The sequence below is a fragment of the Colossoma macropomum genome, unplaced genomic scaffold (genome assembly GCF_904425465.1).
Source record: "Colossoma macropomum unplaced genomic scaffold, Colossoma_macropomum, whole genome shotgun sequence".
Taxonomy (NCBI): domain Eukaryota; kingdom Metazoa; phylum Chordata; class Actinopteri; order Characiformes; family Serrasalmidae; genus Colossoma; species Colossoma macropomum.
The window spans coordinates 12,452,491-12,480,240 of record NW_023494789.1 but is presented as its reverse complement, the minus strand read 5'-3'; the positions used below and the strand labels follow the sequence as shown (position 1 = coordinate 12,480,240).

The 27,750-nt window shown below is 40.0% G+C and overlaps 2 protein-coding genes across 3 annotated transcripts in view; one reads left to right on the top strand and one right to left on the bottom strand.

Moving 5' to 3' along the window:
- LOC118807930 (beta-2-glycoprotein 1-like) lies at positions 1 to 23,156 on the bottom strand. Its single transcript, XM_036570118.1, has 8 exons — positions 22,928 to 23,156; positions 11,169 to 11,345; positions 7,185 to 7,281; positions 6,754 to 6,830; positions 6,148 to 6,336; positions 5,204 to 5,383; positions 3,864 to 4,061; positions 1 to 245 (listed from the first exon to the last, which is right to left on the bottom strand). The coding sequence occupies exons 1-8, from the start codon at positions 22,995 to 22,997 to the stop codon at positions 178 to 180; spliced, it is 1,056 nt and encodes a 351-aa protein (XP_036426011.1). The 5' UTR covers positions 22,998 to 23,156; the 3' UTR covers positions 1 to 177.
- Positions 23,157 to 25,669: 2,513 nt separating this feature from the next.
- prkcaa (protein kinase C, alpha, a) overlaps positions 25,670 to 27,750 on the top strand; it is a 229,093-nt gene continuing 227,012 nt past the window's right edge. The window contains exons 1-2 of one of the 2 annotated variants that reach the window (XM_036570116.1): positions 25,670 to 26,089; positions 27,003 to 27,034. In XM_036570116.1, coding sequence (XP_036426009.1) covers positions 25,929 to 26,089; positions 27,003 to 27,034 — 193 coding nt within the window. In that variant the 5' untranslated portion in view covers positions 25,670 to 25,928. The remainder of the gene's footprint in view (positions 26,090 to 27,002; positions 27,035 to 27,750) is intronic. The other variant, XM_036570117.1, reaches the window with a different exon arrangement.

Genomic DNA, 27,750 nt, shown 5'->3' with positions numbered 1-27,750 from the left:
TCTCTGTTTAAGGCACTTTATTTGTGAGCTTTGAGAGATTTACTGGAGAGATTAACTGGATCATTACGTTGTTACTCTCATTCTGAAGATTCAAACATGAATCATTAGTATTTTTCTTCAGTCAAACCAAAGAGCCTCTTCTCCTCTTCCTTCTGTCCTCCTCTCCTCTGCAGGTGATCACAAGCACATGTTGATCTCAGAAGGCAGAGAATTAGGGTTTGTTTTGTAGGTTTCCATGCTGGGCTCTGAGGAAAACATGATACATAATGATTATTTCTGTAATTTCATTAGTGCACAGCTCCTGGTCTGAAACATTCACAGCATACTGTAAACAGCCCTGACCCTCTGATAGCACTCTTCATCCACACACCCAGTCCCAAAACTGTACTCCTTTCAACCCTAATGACTTTATTATCAAGATAGAAATATAATGAGACTTTTACTGTTAAGATGGAACTCCCTGCTCCTTTCACTGAAGATGTTGGTTCAGATGTGTCAGGAGTTTTCGGACCACCTTAGACATCTTAACGTATTAACGTCACACTCACATACTCAAAACAGAGGTCTGGCTGGATGTTTAGGCCTCTAATCAAAATTATACTGGTGAAGATATGATGATAATAGTAAATAATTTACTCACAACATCAGAAAACATTCTCTCAATACTCTTTCAACACACTCACAATTAGGGCTGGGTACAGAAATTCGATACCAAAAAGGCACCGACTGAAGCATCTTGGTACTACCGAGTACCGAAAAGTCTAAAAAAAATCTGTGCCTATTTTCGTTACTTTGCGTAAAACACAAATCACGAAGGATTATTAGAGTTAACCTTACTTCTAATGCAAAAAGAAAAGAAAAGAAAAAAAAAAAGAAAGTACATACATACATACATATACATCATCTAAACCGCTTATCCTTCTGGGTCACGGTGGGGTGCTGGAGCCTATCCCAGCTGTCATTGGGCGGAAAAGAAAGTACACAACTGGCTAAACGTGTCAAAGAGGTCGAAAGTCTGGCTCTACTTTGAAAAGGTCACTGAGAGCAGTTCCAGGTGCAACAAGTGCCTTAAGATAGTGACTTCCGAAATGCGTAATACGTCAAATTCTGATAAAACATCTGATTACACATGGAATTAATCTCCATCAAGAAACGGAGATGAGACAATCTGGGCTAAATGTATTACCGCCACACACAGACACCAGTGTTTCCGGTGATTAAATATCATCAAGTAAGCTGACGGTTTACTGTGCCCCTTTCTCGCTTTGCCAGAGAAAGCCATGCCGTTTGTTACCGTGCCGTTGGTTAGTGCTGAAAGTCAGTTAGGATTTAGCTAATGTTAGCATGAAACTAGAATGTATTAGCTAGCCAGCTGGCTAGAGTTCAGCCGCCATATGAACACATCTGTAACGTTGTTACAATTCATGTTCTGTAGGATTCATAAATGAGCCCTATTAACTTGTATGTCATTTTCATGTTGTAGGTGAGGGCTTTGACAGTGCTAGGGCCAGTTTACCAGTTCTACTCACGCTAATGCTAATGCTAATGCTAATTAACCACTGCTCCACCTGTATTTTCCCATCTTGTATTCTAATATTTTACACTAACGCTGTTTGCTATCCGGTGTCGACCAGAGGAGGATGGGTTCCCCTTTTGAGTCTTGGTTCCTCTTAAGGTTTCTCCCTGGACCTGGATTTTTCTGTAAAGCTGCTTTGTGACAACACCTGTTGTAAAAAGCTCTATATAAATAAACTTTGACTTCACTTGACTTAATGCGGATGGCCTTCCAATGTAGCAGAAAAGCTAAGGATGTCAGCTGAAAGAAGGAAAGAACACCACAGAGAAGTAGGAGAGAGCTAGCATTCCACTAGAGAAGGCTGACATGCTCATATTTCTAAAAAAGAACTCTTCAAAACTGAACTGCAACCAGGAATATGCAGCGGAAAAAAAGCATAAAGCAGCACAAACATGCCCATTGTTTGTTTGCTCCAGCAAAATCTAAATAAAAACCTCTCATAGTGACAATATGAGAGATTTTTTGTCACAATTAGAAAAAGGTATCGAAAAAAGCATCATTTTGCTATCGATATCAAATTGAAAGTATTGTATCAGTATCAGTATCCAACATTTTCAAACGATACCCAGCCCTACTCACAATCATCCACTTGGGGAAGTCTGAGAAGTGTGATGAAACCTAGCATGCCTAGGCTAACCATGATAGTTGAAGTCAGAAAATAGAGTTTTCCTCTCTCAGAGTTACCTCAACAAACCAACAGGTTTCATCATCCACTGAGCAGAAAGTAAGTTACCTCATGTAGAAGATGACAGCTGCCTCATCTAACATTAAACTGTTAGATCTAGCATTAGCTCATCTACTGACTCAGTCCACTGTGGTTAAGTTTGCCCTTAGCTTTGGGATGACCAAAAAAAAATACCATGCATTCAGATAAGTGCCTATGGAAAGTATCAGGTCTGTGCAGAAACTTCCAGAAAACTCTAAGCAGAGGCCTTCAAGTGAACCTTTGAAACTTAAGCCACAAGTAGGCAATTGTATAAACAGGCGGAGGTGGGAACAAGTCACCTCCAAGTTGCAAGTAACAAGTCTCAAGTCTTCACTCTCAAGTCCCAAGTCAAGGTAGTCGAGTCTCGATTCAAGTCCTGAGTCAGTACAGGCGAGTCTCAAGTCGAGTCAATAGTCCTAGTCTTCGAGTCAGTATGTATTCCTCAGCCAATTTAAGGCCATAACACTGAATAATGCTAACAGTACTATAGCCTTTTAATGACAGCACGTTAGCAGTGTATGACTGTATATTACATTTTTGTGAATATCACTGATCTTCTTAAAAGATCCAAAGTTTCTAAAACAAAGCAAAATTAATTCACAGAAACAGGTCTAAACAAGAAAAGTCTTACGATTCTTCTTAAGAATAGAGACCCAGAATTATTTAAAACAAAACAAGAATTTATTTATAAAAACACGTCTAAAAAGAAAGTCTTATGATTCTTTTTAAAAAGAGGGAAACATCCAGAATTTCTTAGAAACTCAGTAAGTTCATTAACAGGCTACAAGCCGTGCTCTGTAGTCTGCAGTGATTGCAGTGATAGCAGATAGTGACAGTGATAGCAGAGGAGGGTAAAGTGGTTGGTATAGCGTAGTGGGTAACACCTCTGCCTTCTACGCTGTAGACAGGGGTTCAGTCCCCGTCTGGGTAAGCACCCTACACTATACCAATAAGAGTCCTTGGGCAAGACTTCTAACACTACCTTCGCCTACCTGTGTGAAATGATCAAACTGTAAGTTGCTCTGGATAAGAGCGTCTGCCAAATGCTGTAAACATGAAAGTAAAGTTCAGTAATCTCACTGCAGGGCTTTAGTTACATTTAGGGCATCATATGCCTTCAAAGACAGGGATACAACAATGATGTATTATCTTCCACCCCTAATTCTTTGGTGATATGAAGCTAAAGTCAGATATTCACCAGCTTCTTGTTTGAATTTTCCTGTTCCACCTTACTTAATTACTTAAAACAAAACAAGAATTCATTTATAAAAACACGTCTACAAAGAAAAGTCTTCTGATTCTTTTGAAAAAGAGAGAAACATCTAGAATTTCTTAGAGACTCAGTAAGCTCATTCCTTAATCATGGACCCAATACACTAAAAGCATGGTCACCCATGAAGCAGAACTTTGAATGTGGAACTACCAGCAGATCTGAGGATCCAGACCTCAGCAAAACTGTAGCCTGAGACTGAGGAAGTAAAAGATCCTGCAAATATGCTGGACCTTGGGCATGTAAACATTTCTAAACCAAAAGTAAAATTTTGAAATGAATTCTCTTAACTTAACTCTCTTAACACTCACCTTCATAGCACCTAGGAATCTGCAGGACTCTGTCGAAGCACTGGGTTGTTGCAGGATAACCACAATTCCGCTCCTTATTCAGACAGTACACAGCTATCTCCTCAGAGTGAAGGACCTGGTTGGGCTTGAAATTTTCAATCCAGATTTTTTGACCTTTGTATAAGATGCGTCCCACTTTAATGTCAACAGTGCAAGGAGCTGACAGCAAAAGAAAAGGAAAATTTAAATTAGGGCTGATGCGATTATGCAATTAAAACTAAATACTCAATTAAAATATTCACTAATTTGTTCTAAATAATAGGCAGGGTATTCTCTAGTTGGCAAGTGGAAGACTCTCCACAAGAGGGCACTACTACTATTATTCAAATCACTTTTGTGTTCATTACTGAAAGAGAGGAAACCCACACCAGCAGGATCTCACAAATGCACATGATTGTAATGGCAAATTTCATTTATATTACATAAAATTAAATGTTTGCTGTTATGAAGTAATATGAAGGAAAAGTAAAAATTGTATGTGAAGTAAAGAGTTTTGTTTAACATAGTTTAGACTGAACGACGTAGCAGACAGCTAACAGGCTAATAGGCTAGTCTTATAACATGTTGTCAGGATTTACTAAAAAAAAAGCAACATTTGAAATAAAGAATGAACCAATTGAATGTCTGTAATAGACTTAAAATGCTTCAAAGTTTAATGAGAGCTGGCCTGTGCAGTGTTACTCCCTTTAAATGTAGACCACCGTTAGCTTGATGCAAACAAAACATTTAAATTGAAATAATGAGGATTTCATTGTAGAAAAACCTTCAGTCTGATGGACACAACAAAGTGAAACGTTACATGCAGTAAATGCAGTGTTTAAAGGAAAAAGCAAAGCAACTTGAAACTGTTGGCTAGCACATAGTAGCACATAGCGCACTTGCTATTACAGCTAAAGCTGCCAGCCAATCTAACTGAAGTTTTAATACATTACAGATCACATTTCTTTAAAACGTACTAAAGATGAATTAATTATTGCCCTAGCTAGCTAGTTTACATGCTTTAAAACTACAGTCTAACTGACCTTTTCGAGTTGTTTTCAGTGTCTTCAGGTCAGTTATGCCCTGTTTGAAGCTGTGTTGAATCTGACAGGTTTTTAGTAGAGTTTGTTTGCAGTTAGAAACAAGACTAAACTAAAATCTGAGACTCAGGTCAGACTTGTGAACATCACTGCCACATATATAATATATGGTCAACAGTGGTCCTGTGGTCAGACCTAACAGTGAAAATAGAAGGTAGGTCATAAAGGCAGGTGTTTCTCTGATCACAATTACAGAGACGTTTGGATGTTTGACTGCAGTACCTCTGCAGACGGGCTTTCTGGACCAAAAACCCGTTTCTTCACACTCAACCTCCATCGGCCCGTCCAGCACAAACGGATCTATGCAGCCATACCTCACTCTCTCCTTATAGCCGTACTCTCTCTGGGCAGCGAATGACAGAAAGCCGTTCTCTATGTTGGTGGGCACAGGACACAGCACCACTGGACGAAACAAAGAGAGATATATTGTAAAACTATGTCATTGTGTACAGTCAGAGTTTCCTGTCTGCTGCTGTTTTCCATCACCGAATAAAAGCGAGTATGTAATGTACAATGTAAATAAATATATACACATAAATACATAAATACATACATAAACATCTATCTATCTATCTATCTATCTATCTATCTATCTATCTATCTATCTATCTATCTATCTATCTATCTAATCCGTCCGTCCGTCTATCTATCTATCTATCTATCTATCTACCTGTCTGTCTGTCTTTTTATCTATCTGTCTGTCTGTCTGTCTCACTCTCTGTCTGTCTGTTTGTCTTTCTGCCTGTCTACCTGTCTTTCTCTCTATCTGTCTGTTTGTCTTTCTGTCTGTTTGTCTACTGTCTTTCTTTCTGTCTGTCTGTTTGTCTTTCTATGTATCTGTCTGTCTGTTTGTCTTTCTGTCTCTCTATCTGTCTTTCTATCTATCTGTCTATCTGTTTGTCTTTCTATCTGCCTGTCTGTTTTTATTTCTGTCTGTCTATCTGTCTTTCTGTCTGTTTGTCTATCTGTTTGTCTTTCGATCTGTCTGTATGTTTGGCTTCCTGTCTATCTATCTATCTATCTATCTATCTATCTATCTATCTGTGCTTTTGTTTACTACAGTTTCACAGTGATTGATGGTGTTCATTGACTCTTCTCTGGTGATTTCTTATTCTGTACTCTACCTCTGGTCCAGAATAAAAAGGTCAGTTCTAGCTGTGTCTTACGCCTGCACTCTGGTGGGTCAGTCCAGAAGCCATCGGCCCCACAGGTCGCTCTTTTGTTGCCGAAGAGAACCATCGGAGGTCGGCACTGATACTCCCCTCCAAAACCAAAATTTGTGACGTTCCCTTTAAACGGCCGGTCGTACACTATTTTAGCGTAAGGTGGAATATGAGGAAGACCACAAGTAACAGCTGGAGGAAAAGAAAAGAGACAAACAGGATCATAATATGTTGCTGGGTAACTGCTATACTACTGCTCAGACGTTTGGAATCACCATTCAAAAAAATACAGTTAATGTTCTCAATGATATGGTAGCGTCAGCAGAAGAAGAAACACGGGGTCTTCTTTTTTTTTACATTAGTGGTCATTGTTATTAGTTAGTGACTAATTTTACAGTACATCAGTAAATAATATAATAATATTTAGCAACTTCTAATAACTTAAAAAATACTTTTAATAACACCCTGAATTATACACTTTGGTGATGATTTTTTCATGTTTAAATCTACAACTGCATAAACAATTACAGCAATAATAAAGACTAGTGATTCCAAACTTTTGAACAGTATATTTCTTGTTTCATATTGTTCCAATCAGAAGAAACATACGTTCGCACTCTGGAGGAGGATTGCTCCACCGGCTGGTGTGTAAACACTCGCTGGACCTGGCACCACGCAGGATGAACCTGACAAACAAATACAAACACTAGTGCACTGTTAGATTAACATTTAAAGCACAGGTCAAGACCAGAGGACACTGCCAGCCTGCTTTCTCTCTTCAACACCCGCACAAGCTGAGTTTTAATCTGCCTAGAAAGGAGGAAACGCTTTTAATCATATTCAGGATATTTGAGATGTAGATTTGTTCCACAAATGTAATTATGTTTCACCGTTTAACAGTTTCACAGGGTTTAAATCATTTGAGAAGGCTTACAGTCACACGTAACAGTTTACACAACATCAATTTGAATTACTTTTTAATACATTTGATTTGTGAAAGCAGAGCAACTGTGTTCATTTGTAAAAAGAAGAATGTTTACCCTTCGTCACAGGAGTACGTGATGGTACTTTTGTAGACAATGTTGTCGAAATGCGCATTTCCGTTCTCGGGCGGGTCCGGAACAGGACATCGTTTTGCTGTGCGAAAGATTGGACAGGGGTCACAAGGTCAGCTGCTTTTGTTTGACACTAATCTGATGTTGGTAATCTTAATGGCCTTTATTCATTAATGTTGCATAAAAACCAAGTGTTCTGAATGATGTGTGAACTACTGAGTGTCTGATTTACGTCGAAACCAGCAGTGATTTGAGCGCAGTTGATGAAACGGCTTCAGTGCATGGAAGCAAATACCCCTATACCAGTGCTTTATTTACATATCAACGGCAAAGGACCCACCTTAATTTGCCCTTAGAATCATAAAACCTATACTAATCCCTTAATATCTCAGGCTTATTACATATTAAAGCAATTTGCCACAAGAGGCCATGCATAACTGCGATTTTATCACAGGGAAGGGTGTTTTTAGGCACAATGTGACATGGAGTACCTAAAACTCCCTCCCCCGTAATAAAATCACTGTAATGCACAACCTCAAGTGGCTTATTGTTTTTATAATATAGCGGCCAACATAAAAAATAATAAAATACACAATTTTTCAGAAAATAATTTAAGTTATTATTAATAATATTTGACACAAACAAGTATAGTATTGTTGCCAAGCAACCATGGACTGCTTAATAAGAACGTTTGGTCGCCCATTGTTGTATAGTGTGGTCATTTAATGATTTTTTAAAACTTTTTGTCATATAATAATGAACACAGCACTGTTTAATGCAAAAACTGTAGCTTTGTAAGTATTTTTGGTCACCGGATTACCACCGCGAGTCTTATTTAGCACCAATCCAGCGGCGCCCCTCTTCTCACACTCAGGCTGAATCTCAAATGGCTCCCTGCTCCCTACATAGTGCACTATGTAGGAATTTAAATACTGGATCCTGAACCACAATGGTGCAAATATAGCCAAGAAATAGTCATTTGGGACTCCATTCAAGTGACATTTTTAGACTTTTATGCTGTAGTTTTACAGTTAATCATACCGTAAGCACTTTGATTAAAGCCTGTGATAATAGTGATGGGGTTGTTTAGCCTGTTAGCTAACTGATCAGCCTAATTCTAGTTAAGAACATAAGTTTCCAGCCGCTCAGTTTAAACAAAAAACAGGTTCTTCCTTCATCAGAGGCGGTCATGAGCGTACATGGTAAATTTACAGTGGCTTTAAACGCAGCTCAGCTAATCAGATTTTAGGACCAGAGCTAACGGTTTTATAATAAGGCTTATTATTCAGTAACTAAAGGGACTCCAATGCAAACTGGTTGAGCTATTCTTAAGTTATAGGAGTGTGTAATAAACCCCTACTAGGGGTTTACCGTTCAAACGTTTCGTGAGCCAATAAAAAGAAAGCATTCTGCAGGCTCATAAAACAGTGGTTGTCCTCGCTGATGGAGGGTTGTGTGGGCCAGAGCTTAAAGAACTTCATAGTATTCACAGGGCCCATTTCATGGAAAACTTGATTTTCTTAACTTTTTAAAATAAATATGTAGTGTTTAAACACTGTTATCATAGCATACTGTTCACTCCCCTGTCCATACAGTCCGTATAATAAACTAACTTACAGTTACACTACAAAGCCCACCCTCTTTGGACACAATAGGCCCTTTTTTTCACATTTTCGCATTTTTTCTGCTGGAAGCTCTCATTGCAGGGTAACGCTGCTTCTGATAAAGCAATGACAATAACAGCGATGATGAGTACAGCATGTACAGCAAGCATGGGCTTGAAGCAAAAACAGCCTTATCAGCCATTTCAGTGGTTTGTCAGCTGTCGATGAGCAGAGGAATAATGAGTTTGTGCAATTAATAAAGGAATAAACTTTGTCGTATGGAGGAAAAGAACTTTTGTGTCAGCATTTCACCACTGTTGACTGACGTTAATGTGCAGTTTGTGCTTTAAAGTTGCTGATACAGCCACTTTCAGAGGAACAGTTTTCATTTTCTCCCACAAAAGCTGTCAGTATCTGAGAGAGCGAGTGCTCGGCAAGGAGTCGATGTTCGTGAAAAACGTCTAAAGTGGCGCTGCAGACCATGACGACCCAGCGGGTCCCCCTGCCGGCATGTACACATGTTTAGCTTTTTGCTAGCTAGTTTATTGTTAGCAAACTGTTTCAACATCTCCAGCTAACATGGCTAATCTAATGTTTTGGTTATAGTTATTTTCACTTATCCATTGATTTATCACACTGAAGACGTTAGCTGACGTTATTGTACTCTGATAGCTGTAAAGGAATTTCTCCACGAATCATTTATATCCTGCCCTGTGTTGGACTGGTGACCTGTCCAGGGTGTATCCTGCCTTCCACCCAGTGACTGCTCCAGCTCCCCCTGCGACCCAGAAGGATAAGCGGCTTAGAAAATCATTTATATCCTTTATTTAGTTTGGACTCCCACATTGTTGTGTGTTTGGTTCTCCAACCGTTCTAGACACTTCCTCAAATTTCAGTCTTAGCAACTATGACAAAAAAAGGTGAGATACCTTTCTGTGGTCGCTGAAGTGATAAGAACGCCTGTAGTTCTGAGGTTAGTAACTGTCCGAAAGGCAATCGCGGAACCTGTGTTACCCAGCGTTTACACCCTTCCGTTTCTAGTGAAAAGGGCATATTACTCTGATAAACACAACAACAGATGCAGCAGCATATTTTTAACTGCTCCGAAAGCCACTTTGCGTGGCCACACCCCCTAAACTCCTCACAGCAGTGCAGAGCCTGTGGCGAATGCCCACATGTATCCACCTATTCGGCCTACAGCAGTTAAGCTCTGCCCCTTTTACGGTGAAGGTATAGGAGGCGTTTCATCCCAGACTGCTTTTTGGATGAGGCACAATAGCGCAGCCAATCAGAACAGAGCTCATTTACATAAATCAGTCTATAAAGGACAGTAAGAAACCAGTGTGTTTGATTCTATGGAATAAAACGGTCATGTAAAAATGAATTATGACTGTTTTTGGTCCATGAAACCACACAAACGTCATCAGTGGTTCTCAGAATGAACAAGTTTTAGATATGGGTTTCTGTACAGTGACTCAAAAGAATACAAAATCAACAAACAAAATATCTTAGTTTCATTTAAGATGGTAGAATAATGTGGTTGTTACTTTCCTAAAACACTGGCTGCTTAAGCTGTATCACTGCAGTATATGAGGAAGCTTCTACTGCGCAAGGTAAGCTGTGTTTATCGATGATGTAAAATGGTTTTACGGGATCAATTAAAACACTTGACTTTCTTGTTTATTATAAAATAGATAAAACTAGCAGGGTAGCTTTTATGTGAACCGCACTGAGTTTTATAGGAAAATCTATGTGTGCTGTTGTCTCTCATAGTCAGCCAGTCCCGGGGCGGCCTCATTCAGCTTTTCCATGAGAGCAGGATCAAAGGTTTGGTAACGTGTCTCTGTGTGCTTTATTGCATAAGGCTTTTCCACTGTGGAATTGATCCATCCAGGATTCACTTAGTTGCTGTTTGTTTTAGTGAATAGCTTAAATCTCTTGAACGGGGAGTTCTGCCCATAATAATCACTTTACAGTTTACTGTATTTTCAAATCATGCTGATCTTAATCACACAGCGAGCCATACGTTATTAGACACTGCCAGTTTTTGTTGTCGATTGTACGGTCATCCTACAGGTTTTTCTATTTTTCTTATAACACTCTGTTTGGAATGTTTCTCTGAAAAACCTCCGTTTGGACGGCCGTGCAGCCCTAACACCTCACTCTACCCCTCTATCTCAACAAAAATTGGGACACCGTACTCCTAGACGTGAACACGCAAAACGGAGGGCTAAGGGCTAAGTGGTAGGGGTGAAGGGTGTAATGGGATTGGGCCTAAAGGCCTAGCTGTAATAGATGTGGTTCTCCACTGGTCTTATGTGTACGTGTATTTGTATGTGAGAGCTGTGTGTGAGTTTAATCTCACGTATGCATTTTAGTGTACGTTGGGTCCACTCTCCATTGGATTTGCAGACCATCTTGCGGGAGCCTCCAGAGGGTGTGTATCCTTGGCTACAGCTCAGAATAATCTCCGTCCCAGGCTCGAAAAAATACTGCCCCCCAACGAGCTCTGATCCATCCTGAGGAGGAGGGCGCTCACAAACTGAAACACACACACACACACACACACACACACACACACACACGCACATGACCATCGTTCACAGATTAGTTATCAAGGAACAAAAATGGAAAATGAAAATAAGCAATAATGTATATCAGTAAGCTTATTTATAGGCTTTAACTATTTTGCATTTAATCCACTGTACTGGATCATTCTACACTCATTACTTGTTCCCTTATGTTTTAGTCTCAAAGCTTTTAGTCTCCTAGTTTTTTAATCTTCCTGTTAAAATCACTTAATTCACTTAACACGCAAATCTTGATTTCTGAATATACTCAAGGTTTGAGTATATATGCCTACACTCAAAAAAGTGTACTGTCATACAAATTTGCAATCTGTCATCTTTATATTTTATTTTTATTTATATCTTAGGTTGTGCCGTTTTGCTAAAAGTGAGATTAGTGACCATTTCCGTGCGGCACAATATTTAAGTCACCTATAGTTTATCATTCTGTTTCATAAAACAGTTTTGTGTTTATTGTTAAATTCTGGTTAAAAAGTCTTGTTAAAATTACTTTTCTCTGTTCTTTATTTAATTATACATCTTTAATTAACAACAAGTAATTCAAAAGTAAAGCAGATTACATTACTTTAATATCACAATCCTTTTGGATTAGATTACAATTACACTTTTTAACAGGTAATCAGTAATCTGTAACAGAATACATTTTTAATGTAAGCAGAAGAAAAGGGAAAATATTTTGTTCCTAATCATAGCATCTATGAACTGAACTGGATCGAGTGTTATTCATTTGTAACTGTTATTTCATTTTAAATTAGCTGACATTCTTACGCGATTTTGTACTTGCTGTTGGTTGTGTTTCCTGGAGAAAATCGTTCATTTCCGGTGTTTGTTTTTGTTCCTTGCACTTTATCTAATCTCTGCCAGCAGCATTGTCAGCTTTCGCACAGGAGCAAAACCAATGTGTACACATCCTGTTCTTAGCAGTAATAAGTAATAGGCCTCCTGTAGATTAACTTCTCATGACCAATATTTGATCCTGGGTCTTTGGACTGTGAGTCCAGGGGGGTTACAAGTAAAGCTAAAGGTTTACCAGGCACACCACCAAACCAGACTTCCTCCTGAACACTGACAAATGAGCATAACAGGAGTGCGGTTTCTCCCCACAACCTATTCTGCTCTAACCAGCAGCCGTGCTAACTGTTCTCAATGCACTATAGTTGTTGCTTTATTCTGAATGTTCCAGTGCAGCAGCTCATACACTCATCTCAGTTTCCAGACATCAATAAGGCCTACAGCATAAACAGCCATGGCAGTCAGTCTTTCCACTTCAAATGCAGCCAGTCATTTTTGTATGACTGTCTTTGGCCTGATTCACTCGTGCTACCTTTGCATAGTGTGAGAGATGCGGGAGTGTGAGCGCTACAGCTCAAATGCGCTGGACTTTCATTCATACAGCGTTTGTGCTGTGGAGCAGCAAGAAAGTTATACAGACATTCCTTTTTCCATACGGATTAATGGTCACATCAGTCACTCTGCTCAACAGAAACGTCATTTATAAAAGTGCACGGTATATTTGTTTATCCTCGACAGAATTCTCACTTGTGATTAACAATGTTAATAACCTTGTTTGATAATTCACTTCTTATTACTTCTTTATTTGAGTTCCTTGCTGTCCCTTTGCTGCTGCAGCACTGTGAATTTCCCCATTGTGGGACTAATAAAGGATTATCTTATCTTTTCTTATTAGGCAAAAGTTTCAAGCCTGGTAGACCTACTGGGAAATCTGTTTGCAGCACAGAATGTTGAACTAGCATTTCTTTGTGAATTAAATTAAATTGAAAATGTTTGTATGTAAGTTTTTTTTGTTTAATTTTCATTGATTTTAATGGCTTATTTCAGTGTATAATTTGCTGCATGACGTGCACGAGTCTGTTCTCTCTGTGCAGCGTCTGGGACATGTTGCCACTTTCCACACAGCCTGTGTGAAAGTGCTGACCAGTTAACATGGAAATTGAAATAGAAAGCAAGACTTTATGAGTCACTCGCGTCATGCAGAAGCAGCCCAGCAGCGTAGCAGTCAAGTGGTGTAGCGTAGCAGCTTAGTAGCATAGCAGCTTAGTAGCCTAGCAGCTAGCAGGCCAGCGGCATAGCAGTCCAGTGGCATAGCGTAGCAGTGTAGCAGCCCAGCAGCGTAGTGTAGCAGCCCGGTGGCACAGCACAGCAGCCCAGCGGCATAGCAGTCCAGCGGCATAGCAGCCCAGTGGCATAGCATAGCAGTGTAGCAGCATAGCAGCCCAGCGGTGTAGCAGTCCAGTGGCATAGCATAGCAGCATAGCAGCACAGTGGCATAGCGTAGCAGTGTAGCAGCATAGCAGCCCAGCGGCATAGCAGCCCAGCGGCATAGCAGCCCTGTGGCATAGCGTAGCAGTGTAGCAGCATAGCAGCCCAGCGGCGTAGCATAGCAGCCTTGTGTAAAGCTCAGCACCTCAGCCCCATGACATCTAAGGCCTTAGTATTGCCTCTATCATCAAACTATCACAAGTTTGATCCCTGTCGATGCCACTGCCATCCTTTGCAAGGAGTCATAAATGGGGGAGACGGAAGTAGGACCCCCCCCTATCATTCAGAGCCAACATGGCAACATGCTAGCTGACATAACCGAATTAGCAGTTTGTGTTCTCCTCCAAGTGTGTTAAACTGTCCAATGGTGTTTACATGCAGTGGAGCTTTACGTGCCTTGGAGGTGGTGCATGATAGCCTTCACCTTCCCAGCTTGGTAGCATTGGAGAAAAATCCGAAGGAAAAAAATGACGTGATGAGGTGCGAGTAACTTCCTTCTTCTTTCGTGCAATTATGCTCTTCTCAATTTCACAGTCAAATTGCACTGAATCTAAACCTTTGCTTTGGCTACAACTGCTGACTACCACTATTTGGGTTTTAGGGCCCCAACAGCATCATATGAGTGCAGCACTGCAACCATAAGAACCGAAAAGTGGCCAAAAATGTGTAAATTAGACAAAATTATATCACAAGTTATGTTTGTTACCACTCTAAATGCTAAGTCACATAATCTGCTGTAATAAAATATGTTACTTAGTGCAAAAATCTCAATGCAATAAACCTCTGTGCAAAAGTCAGAGACCACCTTTCATTTATTTAGTTTCCAGACAAATCTGCAATCAAGTTCAAGTTATTCATTTTTCAATGTCAGGAGAAACTTACATTTCGCAGAAGCCTCAAAACATATTCTTTTCAGTATTTTATTACAGCATCCTTTTTTTTCAGAAGACTCACTTTCAGATTTTCTAAGAAATCAAGAAATCTGCAAGAATGTTTTTCCACACCTCCAAAGTTCAGTCTGAGAAGTTCGTTGATCATTTTCTTAAGTAATCTAAACACAATCAGTGATGTTGAGGTCTGGACAGTCCATTGTTCATCTTCTTTGTTTGATGTGTCTGTCTCCTTTTCTCAGTGAGGCGTCTTGAACAGCTACACATCTTTTCAGACCCATAGTGCTGAGTTGTCTTCTCACAGTGGAAGGATGGACAGAAACACCTGTGAATGTTTTCAGATCTGAAGCAGCTTGATTTCCTCCTCTCTCTCAAAGATGAAAGCTTTAAGTGCTGTTTATCTGATGGGGACAGTGTTGGTGGTCTACCAGGTCTTGCAGATGGTTGTGGTTGTTGTGGAATCTCATTTTCAATATCAATATCATTCAGTATCTTTTAACATCCCCTGAAAAATGAATAACTTCGTACTTATTCGCTGTTTTGACTGGAAATGAAATAAATGAAGGGTGGTCTCCGACATTTGCATAGTACTGTATATTGCAATGTATTATCTGACTGGCTTCTTCCAACACACAAGAGAACAATACTGCTCAACACTTGGGCTTTAATTTCCATCTGATAGTAAAACTGGAATGTTGAGGGCAGTCATGTGTTCTTATATCTCACTTTCCTCTCAAAACTATAAAGATATTTGTTAAATGATGATTTTTTGCTGACTATGTTGCTCATTTGTAATTCACTCAGTAACACATGGATGTGATGTCATTGCACTGCTTTTACGCTTGCAAAATGTAATACACCCCACAGAAGCTTATAGGGAGGTCATTTTTAGGCTTTATCTTAGTTCATATGCCTCCAAATTCCCTCTTATTTTAAAACAGTTCTACAGCAAAACAAAGAGCCATTGTTATCTAAAGTGGGCATCTCCAGCTTATCTGACAGATGATTCTGCAAAGGCGTAATGTGACAGCAAAGCAGCACAGCAGAAGGTGGTCAAGAAACCGTGGCAGAGTGATGGTGAATATGAGGAGGCATTGCCAGAGCTGCTGGCAAGCCACTTGAATATACAAGGACTATGAATCATTACTTTTGGTGTAAAGAAATTATTTGGAATATTCTAGTTTCTGGATAAAACCTTTTGTGATAACTAGTGGTAGTGGTAGTGGTTGGTATAGTGTAGTGGGTAACACCTCTGCCTTCTATGCTGCAGACTGGGGTTCCATCCCTGCCTGGGCAAACACCCTACACTATACCAATAAGAGTCCTTGGGCAAGACTCCTAACAGTACCTTTGCCTACCTGTGTAAAATGATCAAATTATAATTTGCTTTGGATAAGATCATCTGCCAAATGCCATAAATGTAAATGTAGTACAGTGATATACCCAGTTGGAAGCCTTAAAATTGTATCAATTAAGGGTACAGTGGTACCATCAGTCCTATTTTTTTAGAAACTGATGCTCAGTTCGACGAGTTTTACAGGACATTTGCAAAAATCTTATTCAAAGGAAAAGAACCTGCAACATGCACATTTGTTAAAATATATACATTTAGAGCGGGTTAGTCATTTGAAATGGGAATTTTTTTGCATGCATTTAAAAGGCCGCACTGTTAGGGTAGACTAAACGTAGTTTTCTTGACATATAACTGAAATAATTAGCATACATTTAGGCATTTAAAAAGTTTTAGAACGGGCCTGTTCAGTAGCGTCTCAGTTTATTTATTTATTCATTTACTTATTTATTCATTCATTCATTCATTCATTCATTCATTCATTTATTTATTCTCCTCTCTCCAGTCCTGTTTATTATAGCAAACAAAGTGTGAACAGAGTATGATGACAGTTGGAAATAGTAATCAACAATTAAAATAACAAACAGTAATAATAGCTGCAATCAATATATATTGACTTTACTACCTTGATCAGTGCAAAAGTAGAGTGAGACAGTCTCACTCATTATTAGGTACTCCATTTCAACACTGTATTACTTTCCTGATAGCAGCTTTGGTGTAAACCAAGAACACGCAGTAGTGTAGCATTTTAACCTCTTAAAATCCCAGGCTTATTACATTCTCAGTAACTACAGAGACTTTAATGCAAATTAGTTGCATTATTCTTAGATATGCAATAAAAATATGGGCCATTTCTGGTCACTTAAGTGGTTAAACTGGAAACTCAACATTAGTCTAAACCAGGTGTCGCAACCCAAATGTTCAGGAGAGCCATTTTGTCCTTTCAACAAAAATCAAACCACCTTAGGAGCCACAACATTTTATGTCCATTTTACCATCTTGGCTGTAAATATGTCTCAGTATGTGCTTTTCCGCAAAAGTGGAATAGTTTCTTGTAAAATGTCTCACAACGTTTGATTTTTTACGAGGCTGAAGTCGCTGCTCATTCGCCAGCTTCTTGTTCGAATTTTCCCCTTCCACCTTAAATGGTGCCTGAGGCATCCGCTGCACCATTTAAGGTGGAACAGGAAAATTAAAACAAGAATCTGATTTCAACTTCACATCTTTTCATGTTTGACAGTTTCTTGTTGCAGATTAAACATATCAGGAAACCAGCTGGAGTGATTATAAACACAAATAAGTCAATTTGTCTCCAAATTATCGATATTCATCTTAAATCTCTCTCTTTGCCTTTTTGTTAGCTACTAGCTATGCGAGACTGTTGTCTGCATTGCTACGGTACATACATACATACATCATCTAAACCGCTTATCCTTCTGGGTCGCGGTGGGGTGCTGGAGCCTATCCCAGCTGTCATTGGGCGGAAGGCAGGATACACCCTGGACAGGTCGCCAGTCCATCGCAGGGCAGACAGACAGACATACACAGTCACACACTCACTCACTCACACCTAGGGGCAATTTAGCGTGTCCAATCAGCCTGACTGCATGTTTTTTTTGGACTGTGGGAGGAAACCGGAGTACCCGGAGGAAACCCACGCAGACACGGGGAGAACATGCAAACTCCCCTGGTCGCCCGGCCGGGAATCGAACCCAGGCCATTCTTGTTGTGAGGCGACAGCGCTACCCACTGCGCCACCGTGCCGCCCGCATTGCTATGGTGACCAGCAGTATTCAGGGTCAAAGCATGAATTAGCATTAGATATACATTAACTCAAGCGTTTAAGAACATTTATTGTTAAAACTGTGTTCGAATGATCAGCAGAACTTTATTTTACTGCAAAGGAGGATTATTTTATTTTTACCTAAAAATTTAATTCTGCTGTGAAGCTACAACAGGACAGTAAAAGAGCCGCATGTTGCTGACCCCTGGTCTAAACAAAGTTTCTCGTCAGGTTGAAAAGCAATGTTTTTAACAATTACAGACTGCATTTGTGGGCGGGACATGGGTAGCTCAGCTCCGTCAGCGGAGCCACCACTTGCAACCATCACAATTGTTCTGTGTGGTTTGTGCTGGAATTTCCCTCAGAGTGAGAATTCGACAGGCACACGCTGCTGAGACAGGAAGTGGTTGGCTCCACCCAGCTGTTGCCAGTCACTGATCGGTACCAGAGCCTGCTGAGCGAGAGGATTTACATCTGAGTGCTGAAGAGATGCACTTACAAACCTTTGTTTTGTCTGCTCTGCCACACTAGGAGAATGTACAAGGCACAGCTGCACTACAACAGCTGGAGCGAGGTGACCACTGCCAGGCACTTCATGCTGTGACTCCCACAGGGTTTTATACCCTCAAATTAGGTCAAAGACTTTAAATGGGAATACCACAAATTGCACTAAACAATATTTATATGTAGTACAATTGTTGTAAGAGGTGTAAACAAAGTCATTCAGAGTGGTTTGATGTGAAATAGTTAATTGTAGAGTGAGGTCAGGTAGTGTATTCAGAACATGTCTGGTTCCTATCACCACCACTATGAACAATTCTTGCCAGGTAAGTTTCTCAACAATGGATCATTTCACATTAAACCACTTTGAATGACTTTGTTTACATCTTTAAGGTTTAACTGTTCAAAAAAAAAATTAAAAGCAGCGGAATTTCCCTTTAAAGCCTAGTTTAGTCTAAGTTTTTTGTCTGTTGCTCTTTGTCTTCAAGCCAACTGGACATTTAAGGTAGTTCAAAGGTTAGTACAATGAACTCTCATACAGAAAGGGGGGGGTGTACTGTTTTGGTATTGGTTGTCAAATTTCCGGTGTCAGTCTATTGGAACTGATACTAAATCATTTCAATCAATACCCAGCCAGATGAAGTCTTCAGACTCTAGGCTGGCATTTCTTTGCTTTAGCATTGACCTTTTAAATGGCCAGAAAGTGAATGACCAAAGTTTTATTGCACACTTCTAAAACCTAAGAATAGCATAATAAGTTTGCATTGAAATCCCTGTAGTTACTGAACAATAAGCCATAGTCTGTAACAAGCCTGGGATTTTAAGGGGTTGATAATGCAACCCAAGCCCCAGAGTGTGCACAAAGCAGTCACTTATTTTGTACATAAGAATTATAATACAAACTGCTGTTCGCTGGCAGTTCAGTCCCACAGTTAAAGAATCGAGGATATTCCATAATATGCCATAAAACATAAGCATATACATCATATGGCTTGTATGTGTACATCACTTATGAGAACAAGGACTTGATATGTGGACTCACATACAGAACATTAGAGTTTGAAGGGTTAAATGAGCATCATGTTTAATGACCCAGTTAAAGGAATACTCCAGTGTTGTTCAGCTTAGTCCCTATCAGCCCTGTCTGAAGCGAACGGTCACCACAGACAACCATGTTTATGCATTTCTCTGCACCAAGGATAGGCATGTTTATTAACATAGCACATTTCATGCACACGGGCAATTCAATGTGCTTCACATAAATAAATGCAAAAGGACCATTAATTCATTCATTCATTCATTCATTCATTCATTCATTCATTCATTTATTCATTCATTCATTCATTCATCATTTAACCCGCATACCCTCCTGGGACATGGTGGAGCCGGGGTGTGTGTGTGTGGGGGGGGTGCTGGAGCCTATCCCAGCGGTCACTGGACAGGTTGCCAGTCCATCACAGGGCATACACACATACACACACACACAAACACTCACACCTAGCGGCCATTTAGTATAACCAACTGGCCTGACACAGACTGACATGAGGAGAACATGCAAACTCAGAAAGGACCCCAGACGCCCGGCGGGGGAATCGAACCCAGACGCAAAAGGGACATCAAAGGAAAAAGAATATCAAATCTAGCAAAAAATTAATAGAAAGTACAAATTACATAAAATACACTTTGTCTTTAGTAAAGACAATGTATAGAACCATGAACACTTAAAGAACCATTTGCATGCTTAAATGGTTCTATGCCTGGTGAAAGGGGTTCTTAAGATTGACTGAAAATGTGTTGTTAATGGTTCTATATAGCACCTTTTTGAAAACGGTTCTATATAGCACTACAAATGGTTCTTCTACTGTTACAATGTCAAGCTTGTATATAATAGAAAAACATTTTTGGTGCTATATAGAGCACATTCTCCATCAATCTGACGAATCATTTCATCACACAAAGAACCAAGCACGCAAATGCTTCTTTGAGTGTTCACGGTTCTATATAGAACCACGATCTTTACTAAAGACCCTATAAGAACCATCTTTTTAAGAGTGTAGAGTAAAAACATAGTAGGAAACTAAAACGAGGATCTTAAGTGTTATTAAAATTAGCTCATTGAGAGTAGCTCATTCAGTCTGAAGAATCATTTGACCATGAAGAGATCCTAACATGCAAATGGTTCTTTGAGTGTTCACGGTTCTAGAACCATGATCTTTATAAAGATCCTAGAAGAACCAACTTTTTAAAGAGTATACTTTATGTACTTTGTACTTTCTGTTATTTTTTTTTTTAAGATTTGTTAGTATTTTTTTTCTTTTTATGTTCCTCTTGCACCTGGTTCGATTCCCCGGCCGGGTGTGTAGAATAAAACCATAATAGAGAATTATACAACAGTTATCGCTAAGACGCCATTGCTAAGCAACAACTTTGACAGCTGTAGGAGACGCTCAAGCAATTTGAACATTTTTACTTCTTACTACAAACAGAAAATGGATACTTTTAAGATCACATTTGACCGACAGCCGATTTGGTCAGACTCTGAAGATGAGACTACACTAAATTCCCAAACTGTCATCACCACTGAGCAGCTTTTCAGTCAGCAGCTGTGACAGAAGAACAGCTAAACAACCTGGAATTAACCAGAAATGAACTGAATACCATTCGCCAAACTTGTAGTCTCATCTTTAGACTCTGACCAAATCGGACTCAGCCATAAAACTGCCGCAATAAAAAAACAAAAAAGTATGGAGCCCCGCTGGTGACGTCCTGTATAAATAAAAATAATGCGTGGCCACGACTTAGTAAGGCGAGGGAATGAGATGATTAAGTCGTGGCCATGACTTAGTAAAGTGTGGGAACTAGATCCTAATGCATGGCCACGACTTAGTAAGCCGTGATCTTATTCCCACGCCTTACTAGGTCGTGGCCACGCATTATTTTCATTTATCCAGAATGTCATCATCAGGGCTCCATAAAAAAGCTTGCTCAGTGGTGATGACAGTTTCGGAATTTAGTGTAAGGAGCTGGAAAATGAACTGCCGGCTGTTCATTTTCACCTTCGGCTCGTGCCTACGACCAAATCACATCTGGATTTGAAAAATGGCTACAAAAATTTGAAAATTAAGCAACATTTAAGATCTTCTGGCAGTTTGCTGCAGTTTTATGCAGCATAACAGCTCAAAGAGCAAGAAAGAACAGAAAATCTATTGACTTGAAACTCACTTGAATCCAATGGGCAGTTGCTGAATTTATCAGTAACATTGATAAGTGTTCCAGACTTTGATCTGGACCTTGAATTGATTTTCTAGTCTCTGGTAGTGAACTGAACTGTGGATAAAACTGATTGGCTGCCTAGCGTCATATCTACCAGGGGGTCCAAAAACTGGACTCGAGGTCTGAATTTAAAGACCTCCTTATGCAGTTATTTGTGAATTAAGCTGCTTGGCTTTTTCAGAGATGAGACTTGTTTTCTAGAGGAAAGAATTCATGGTGATTCATTACCAGTGTAGGTGGTGTGGGTGGAGTTTTCACCTCCAGAAAGTGAAAGGAAATGGAACTGCTTTATTATTGTGTTGTCTCCAAGCTGGTTAGACATGCTCTCACAGCTGTCATTTCCTAACACCTGTATTGCTTGAGTATGAATGGTAGTTTGTTTGAAATAGTGTAATATTTCATTTTTTACTCATAGAATTCAGCAACTGCCCAATTTCCATTTTAAGTGTGTCTCAAGTCAACAGGCTTTTTTTCTTTTCCAAGTTCAGGTAAACACATTAACATGACTGCCAGTGAGAATCAATGGAACAATCCTGCTGGATGGTGTCAAATGGTGGCCTACACCTTTGAAGCCCTGAAAATGAGCTTAAAATAAGAAGAAACCACAGAAAGTTGATGTATTTGCCTGAAAAACAGCATGTCATAGGAGTGACTTCACAGGTGCTGAAGTATTATTTTTATGTCAAATAACAATTTTGATGATTGTGTTTCAGTTTAAGTAGTAAAAAATGCATTAAAATGATAGTCTGTCTAACGTTAAACTTATTTAAAAAAGACAAATATAATTTTATTTTGCTAATAAATCGTGCGCCAAGATTGTTGGTCAATGGTGTTACTAAAACATAAAGTGTCATTTAAAAAAATCAAGGCGTATCTCATTCTCACTTTGTTTTTCTTTGGACATCTCAGAGGAAGAAAGACTAACTCCAGTCCATGGTTAGTGAAAATTCTTTTAAGTTTTGAATACATTTTACTCAAATTCTGACAGCTTAATTTGCCACAGAAACATCGCGTCAGTGGTGTTACCCACGAAACATTAAGGTATTTTAAATTTGACATAAAATAACAACATAAACGCATTTTTTGTACATTTCTACATCCAGGGACACTTTAAAACTGAAGTGGCAGTGGACTATATTTTAGAAAAGCTGAGATTTTAGTAAAATTTTAGTCAGCGGTGTTACATCTTTCACTACAAGGGGCTACGTCTTACATCTGAACATTTGTACAATGTTTGGCACCATAAGGGTAGAGGGACAAAGACGCAGCTGACTGAAAAACACTGGGGTCTTCCTAATGAAGATAATTAAAAAGATTTTAACCAAATACAAATTTAAGTAAATATATAAACTGTATAAACATTTTTAACTTTTGTCAGTGCAAAAATGAATCTCCACTCAAGCTGCTTTTTCCTTGCTGCGGACTTTGTAACTCTTTTAAATTCAGCAAATACTTTACCGTTCTCTGGTGTGACTGACGCAAACAGGCCTGCGTGACACAGCAGCAGCAGCTGGAGAGCCGGCCTCATCCTTACCAAGCGAGCGAGAGAGCGAGTTAGTGAGTGAGTGTGTGAGAGAGTTGATAAGAGAGAGGAAGAATGTGTGTGTGTGAGAGAGAGACAGCAGTGTGTTTGTGGTTTGTTAATGCAAGCTGCAAGATCTCTGCTCTTCTGCTTGTGGAACTCTAAGTAAATAAGAGAGAGAGAGTGACAGAGAGAGTGAGAGCAGGATGGAGAAATGGAGCACCAGCGTCATTTACCAGCATTCAGAAGTGATCTCTGACCTTTTTGGAACGCTCTTCCCAGCTTGTGGATCTATACCTACGACTGTTCAAACACAAGCCTTAAACCGCTCTAACAGCTGTTTACAGTGGCAAAACCCACCTAGATTTTTGGGAAACCTGGTTATTCTTAAATATATGAGGTCAAATTACATGTTTTGTTGATTTTGTAGGTGAAAAGAAGTTAATGCATCTTCTACAGGGAAGAAATGTAAACATGGCATTTTTTTTTATTAAAAATTGAACATATTGGAAAAAAAATATTCCCAAAAAAAGGTTCATTGTATGTAAATTCAGCATTTAAAATGTGCAGAGGCGTGTTTTTCATGATGGAATTATTTCTTCCATCTATCCATGCAATGTGTCCTGTGCCACTGGTTGCCACACAACCCCAAAGTATAATAGATCCAACCACAGTTGGCAAGGTGTTTCTTTCATCAAATGCTGCTCTCTTTTTTCACCAAACTTTAGCAATTGCCGCCAAAGAGTTCCTTTCTTGTTTCATTGACCACAGCACTCATTTCCAAAATGCCTCTGGTTTACCTAGACGTTGTTTTGTTGTAAGGTTGCAAGTGAGGTTTCCTTGTCATGATTCTTCAGTGCAGATCATATTTATGCAAGCAACACACAGCAGAACAGTGCAGCACCTCTCATGTGTCAGTTAGACCTGCAGGGAGGAAGCTTATACCAATTAGCATTGTGCTAACTGCAAGCCTGAATCATCACCCACTCGACTCAAACTGCATTGAGTTGTTAAGTAATCTTGTTTATATCTTGCTAAACTTGCTTATGTGGTTTCTGACACTATATGAGATACAATTATCTATAAACATGGACCAAAGTATGTTAGCATGGCTAAAACCAATAATAGCAGTGAACTCAGACACCAAACATATCTTAGCTGATTATTGTTTTGGGTGAAAATTGCAATTGTATTGCAAGGCTTTATTGTGAAAACCCACCAGAACAAACTCTTTGTATGTGAACATGATACATTTATGAATGATTCTGATTCTAATAAACAGTTCTGATTCCAATGATGGCCCTGTTATACACACTTGGTGTTAAGTGATCTGATCATAAGTGCACAGTGGGACTTCTAGCTGTTTACACCTGACATTATTATTTCCATTTGTCTCGACTGTGTCTTCAGTGGCCGCCTGTGATCAGATTTTGTGACTGGAGGGAAAATACCGCTCACCTTTATTACGTCAGTCTCTCTTCTTAGAGTTAGTGTAAATGTATGAGCTGTTACAAACCTTTAGATCACATGACTTCATAAAGCATCAAACCACATGTTGTCAGTCATGGAATATCCACTAAAATATGTAATTTAATCCATTTGTATTCTACTTTTTCACAATTACCTAAGAATAAAGTAGGTCACACCAGTGATGTCAACTTAAGGCTTCATATGAAATCATGAGCTAAATGAGAAGATTTCCGATAACTAAAAAGACACAGTAGACTTACCTTGTGCTTTTCTTCATAGATCCTCAGAAAATAGGTAAAAGGAAGGGAAGTGATGTCATCAGTGTGATTTTTATTTCAAAATAAGAGATTTTTTGTTACGCAGTAACACCAGTGACACGACTCCTGAAGTATTTTATAATATTTATCTGACATTTGTTTTCTTTATGTCATTTAATTTATAAATTCCATAATTATGTATAGATTATTGTAGTTAAAATTGCAGAAAGAATGTTTTATTTTATCAAAATATGGCCATTCACCCATTTTTTTCTCTCTCCACTTTACACATGACTGTGGGGACAAGCACTTCTTTGGTGCTTGGAATTCTAGATAATTGATTTAAAAACCAATATTGCTAAATTGATGCTCAAGAAGGTGTGATTGTTAAAATAACATTGTTTTATTTTAAAATAGAAATAAATTGTAACCCTAACATGTTTTTTTAAGTGTAATATATCTGTAAACGCTAGGGACACAAAAATGGACGTTTCTGTAGAATGACCCATATGTATATGTATATATATATATATATATATATATATAAATCTGTAACAGTAAGTGTTCAGCACAGTGCAGCACAGCACAGTGTCAAGCCAATAACAGGAAAGGTAAAGGAGGTTCCCACTGATGGGTTCTCACTATTCCAGCTTACTGAGAACATCTTACATTCTAAAAATCCTCCAAGATGCTTTCGTGGAAAGGCGGAAAGGAGCCAGTGGACATTCCTGTTGGATGTTGGTTTAAATTATCTGGCTAACTGGGAAAATCCTGAGAAAACGACCCAGCCTGGCCTGGTCCCAGGGAAGATTTGCACCTTGGCGGTTCGAGCACGAGGGGGCGCTCCCAGCGCGCGCGCGCGCGACTCCAAGCTCGAGCCCGCCGTCTCCGGGACCGGAGTGACGTCAGCGCGAGGGCGAGAAGGAAGGAGTGAGCAAACGAGGGAGAGAGAGAGAGAGAGACTGTGAGTGAGACACAGAGCGAGAGTGAGAGTGAGAGAGAGAGAGAGACAGAGAGAGAGAGGGAGGGGGGCCAAAGTCGACTCGAGTTTCTGCGTTCAGTATCAAAGCGGGGCCAAAGCGCAGCGCGAGGAGAGCAGCAGCAGCACGAGCCCAACTTTCCAGCAGCCTGTGAGGAACTGTACTGCACTGTGGGGCTTTTTTTTCTTTTGTTTTTTTGTGTTGCTTTTCTTTTTGTTTACTCTCCTGCCATGGCTGACGTGAACGAGTCCTCCTCGTCGGACGTGGCCAACCGCTTCGCGCGGAAAGGCGCGCTCAGGCAGAAGAACGTGCACGAAGTGAAGAACCACAAGTTCATCGCCAGGTTCTTCAAGCAGCCCACCTTCTGCAGCCACTGCACCGACTTCATCTGGTGAGTGGACGCCGGTGCCCGGTCCCGCAAACTTTTGCAGGCTGCGGACGCACGGCTGCTCGAGATCGGACACTTCCACGCGCACAAACGCCGCTGCTGGTTCTCGATTTCTTGTCGTTTTGAAACCAACTTAGTCTGGGCGTTGTTTTCTTTCGCACCCGTTTTCCGGCAAGCCGAGCCTTCCTGCGCTGGGATTGGGCAGTAGTTCATACTCACGGTGTGGGAACTGCTAGCCAATCTCTGGGAAATTGCCAGCCTATCGCAGCAGAGAGAGCGATACTACAGGCCAGTCGCAGCGCAGGAGGCGGAGTTTTCCTGAATACGGGTGGGAAATAGAAATAACCTGTTGTGGGTGCGCTCCGGGCTGTCAACTCCCTCAGATCGTTCGTTGGTTTCCAGTCAGAAAGTAACATGCATGCATTAGAGCAGTTTCACCTAATTCTAGTCATGCACTGCAAGGGTTTTTGTGTTTATGCTTTATAACTTTCCAGCTTTCCAAGTGCTGGAAAAAAACATGGAACTGTGCAATGCAACAGTGGTACATATTCCTGTATGCATGCCACGCTGCATTTCTCATGTACATTTCATGTAATGACATAGGCAGGCCCTAATGCCACAGGTGGGTCCCTCAGGACTGCAGGCGGTGATTGGGTTCATTTCTCTAGCAAAGCTGGGAGAGCCCCTAGATTGAAGCATATCAAATATTTACATCGTTCATTTCCACTGCAGCATCTTTTTAATCGACTCAGATTGCTTGCGGCATGGAAGGCAACTGATAGCTAAAAGCCCATTAAAGGATTTAGGAGGGCTAGCTATCTAATGCATCACTTCTATTTGGCCATGTGACTGACTCTCCCTCTCTCTCTCTCTCTCTCTCTCTCTCTCTCTCTCTCTCTCTCTCTTTCTAACATAGGGGCTTTGGAAAGCAGGGATTCCAATGCCAAGGTAAGGAAGTAATGTGGAATACATCCTTCCTTTGAAGCAGCTACTGCCTCAGTCCATGCAAATGGACAGTTAGATGACAGTCAAACATGCACTGGTATGAATGGAAATGCACAAGCTTGTGCAAGCAGAGTACAGCTTGTCTTGGACGCATGCTCAGCGAGTGTCCCCGGAAGTGAGAGCTAATCTAGGATTACTATACCCTTTGCATGCTTATAGTAGCGTAAGAGCCGGCACACCAGCCTGACTGGTCCTACCTCTGGCAGAGCCATAGCTTGGAGTGAGTCTGACAGACTCTGAAAATCTGACAGACACTGAAATCTGCTGGTAGTTATTGCATTATTTGTTTAGCGGAGTCCTACGTTGTCAATCAAAACACTCCGACTGTAGTTTTTAAAGAGGCTGGTGGGCAAATTTTAACCCTTAGAAGGCGCAGTTGTCACCATTGATACTGCACTTCTATAAGAATTATCTCCTAATCATGTCGCATTGGAAGCAGGCAGAGGAATTGTGTAGAAAGTGCTGATTCTACACACTTAAAATGGTTCTTCAAGGGTTCTTTAGTAAAGAAAATGGTTCTATATAGAACCATGTACACTCAGAGAACCCTTTGCATGATTAAAGGTTCTTTCCATTGTGAAAAGTTCTTCAAATTGATATAGAATGTGTTGTATATGGTTCTATATAGCACCAAAAAGGGTTGTGCTATTGTTACAAGC

What these genes read in the sequence shown, in the direction of transcription:
- LOC118807930 (XM_036570118.1), bottom strand. Translation starts at nt 22,997, where the DNA reads ATGAGGCCGGCTCTCCAGCTGCTGCTGCTGTGTCACGCAGGCCTGTTT. An exon ending in GTCAGTCACACCAGAGAACG is followed by an intron (nt 11,346 to 22,927) that starts GTAAAGTATTTG and finishes TGTGTGTTTCAG; the next exon opens with TTTGTGAGCGCCCTCCTCCT. An exon ending in TCCTCCTCCAGAGTGCGAAC is followed by an intron (nt 6,337 to 6,753) that starts GTATGTTTCTTC and finishes CTTTTCCTCCAG; the next exon opens with CTGTTACTTGTGGTCTTCCT.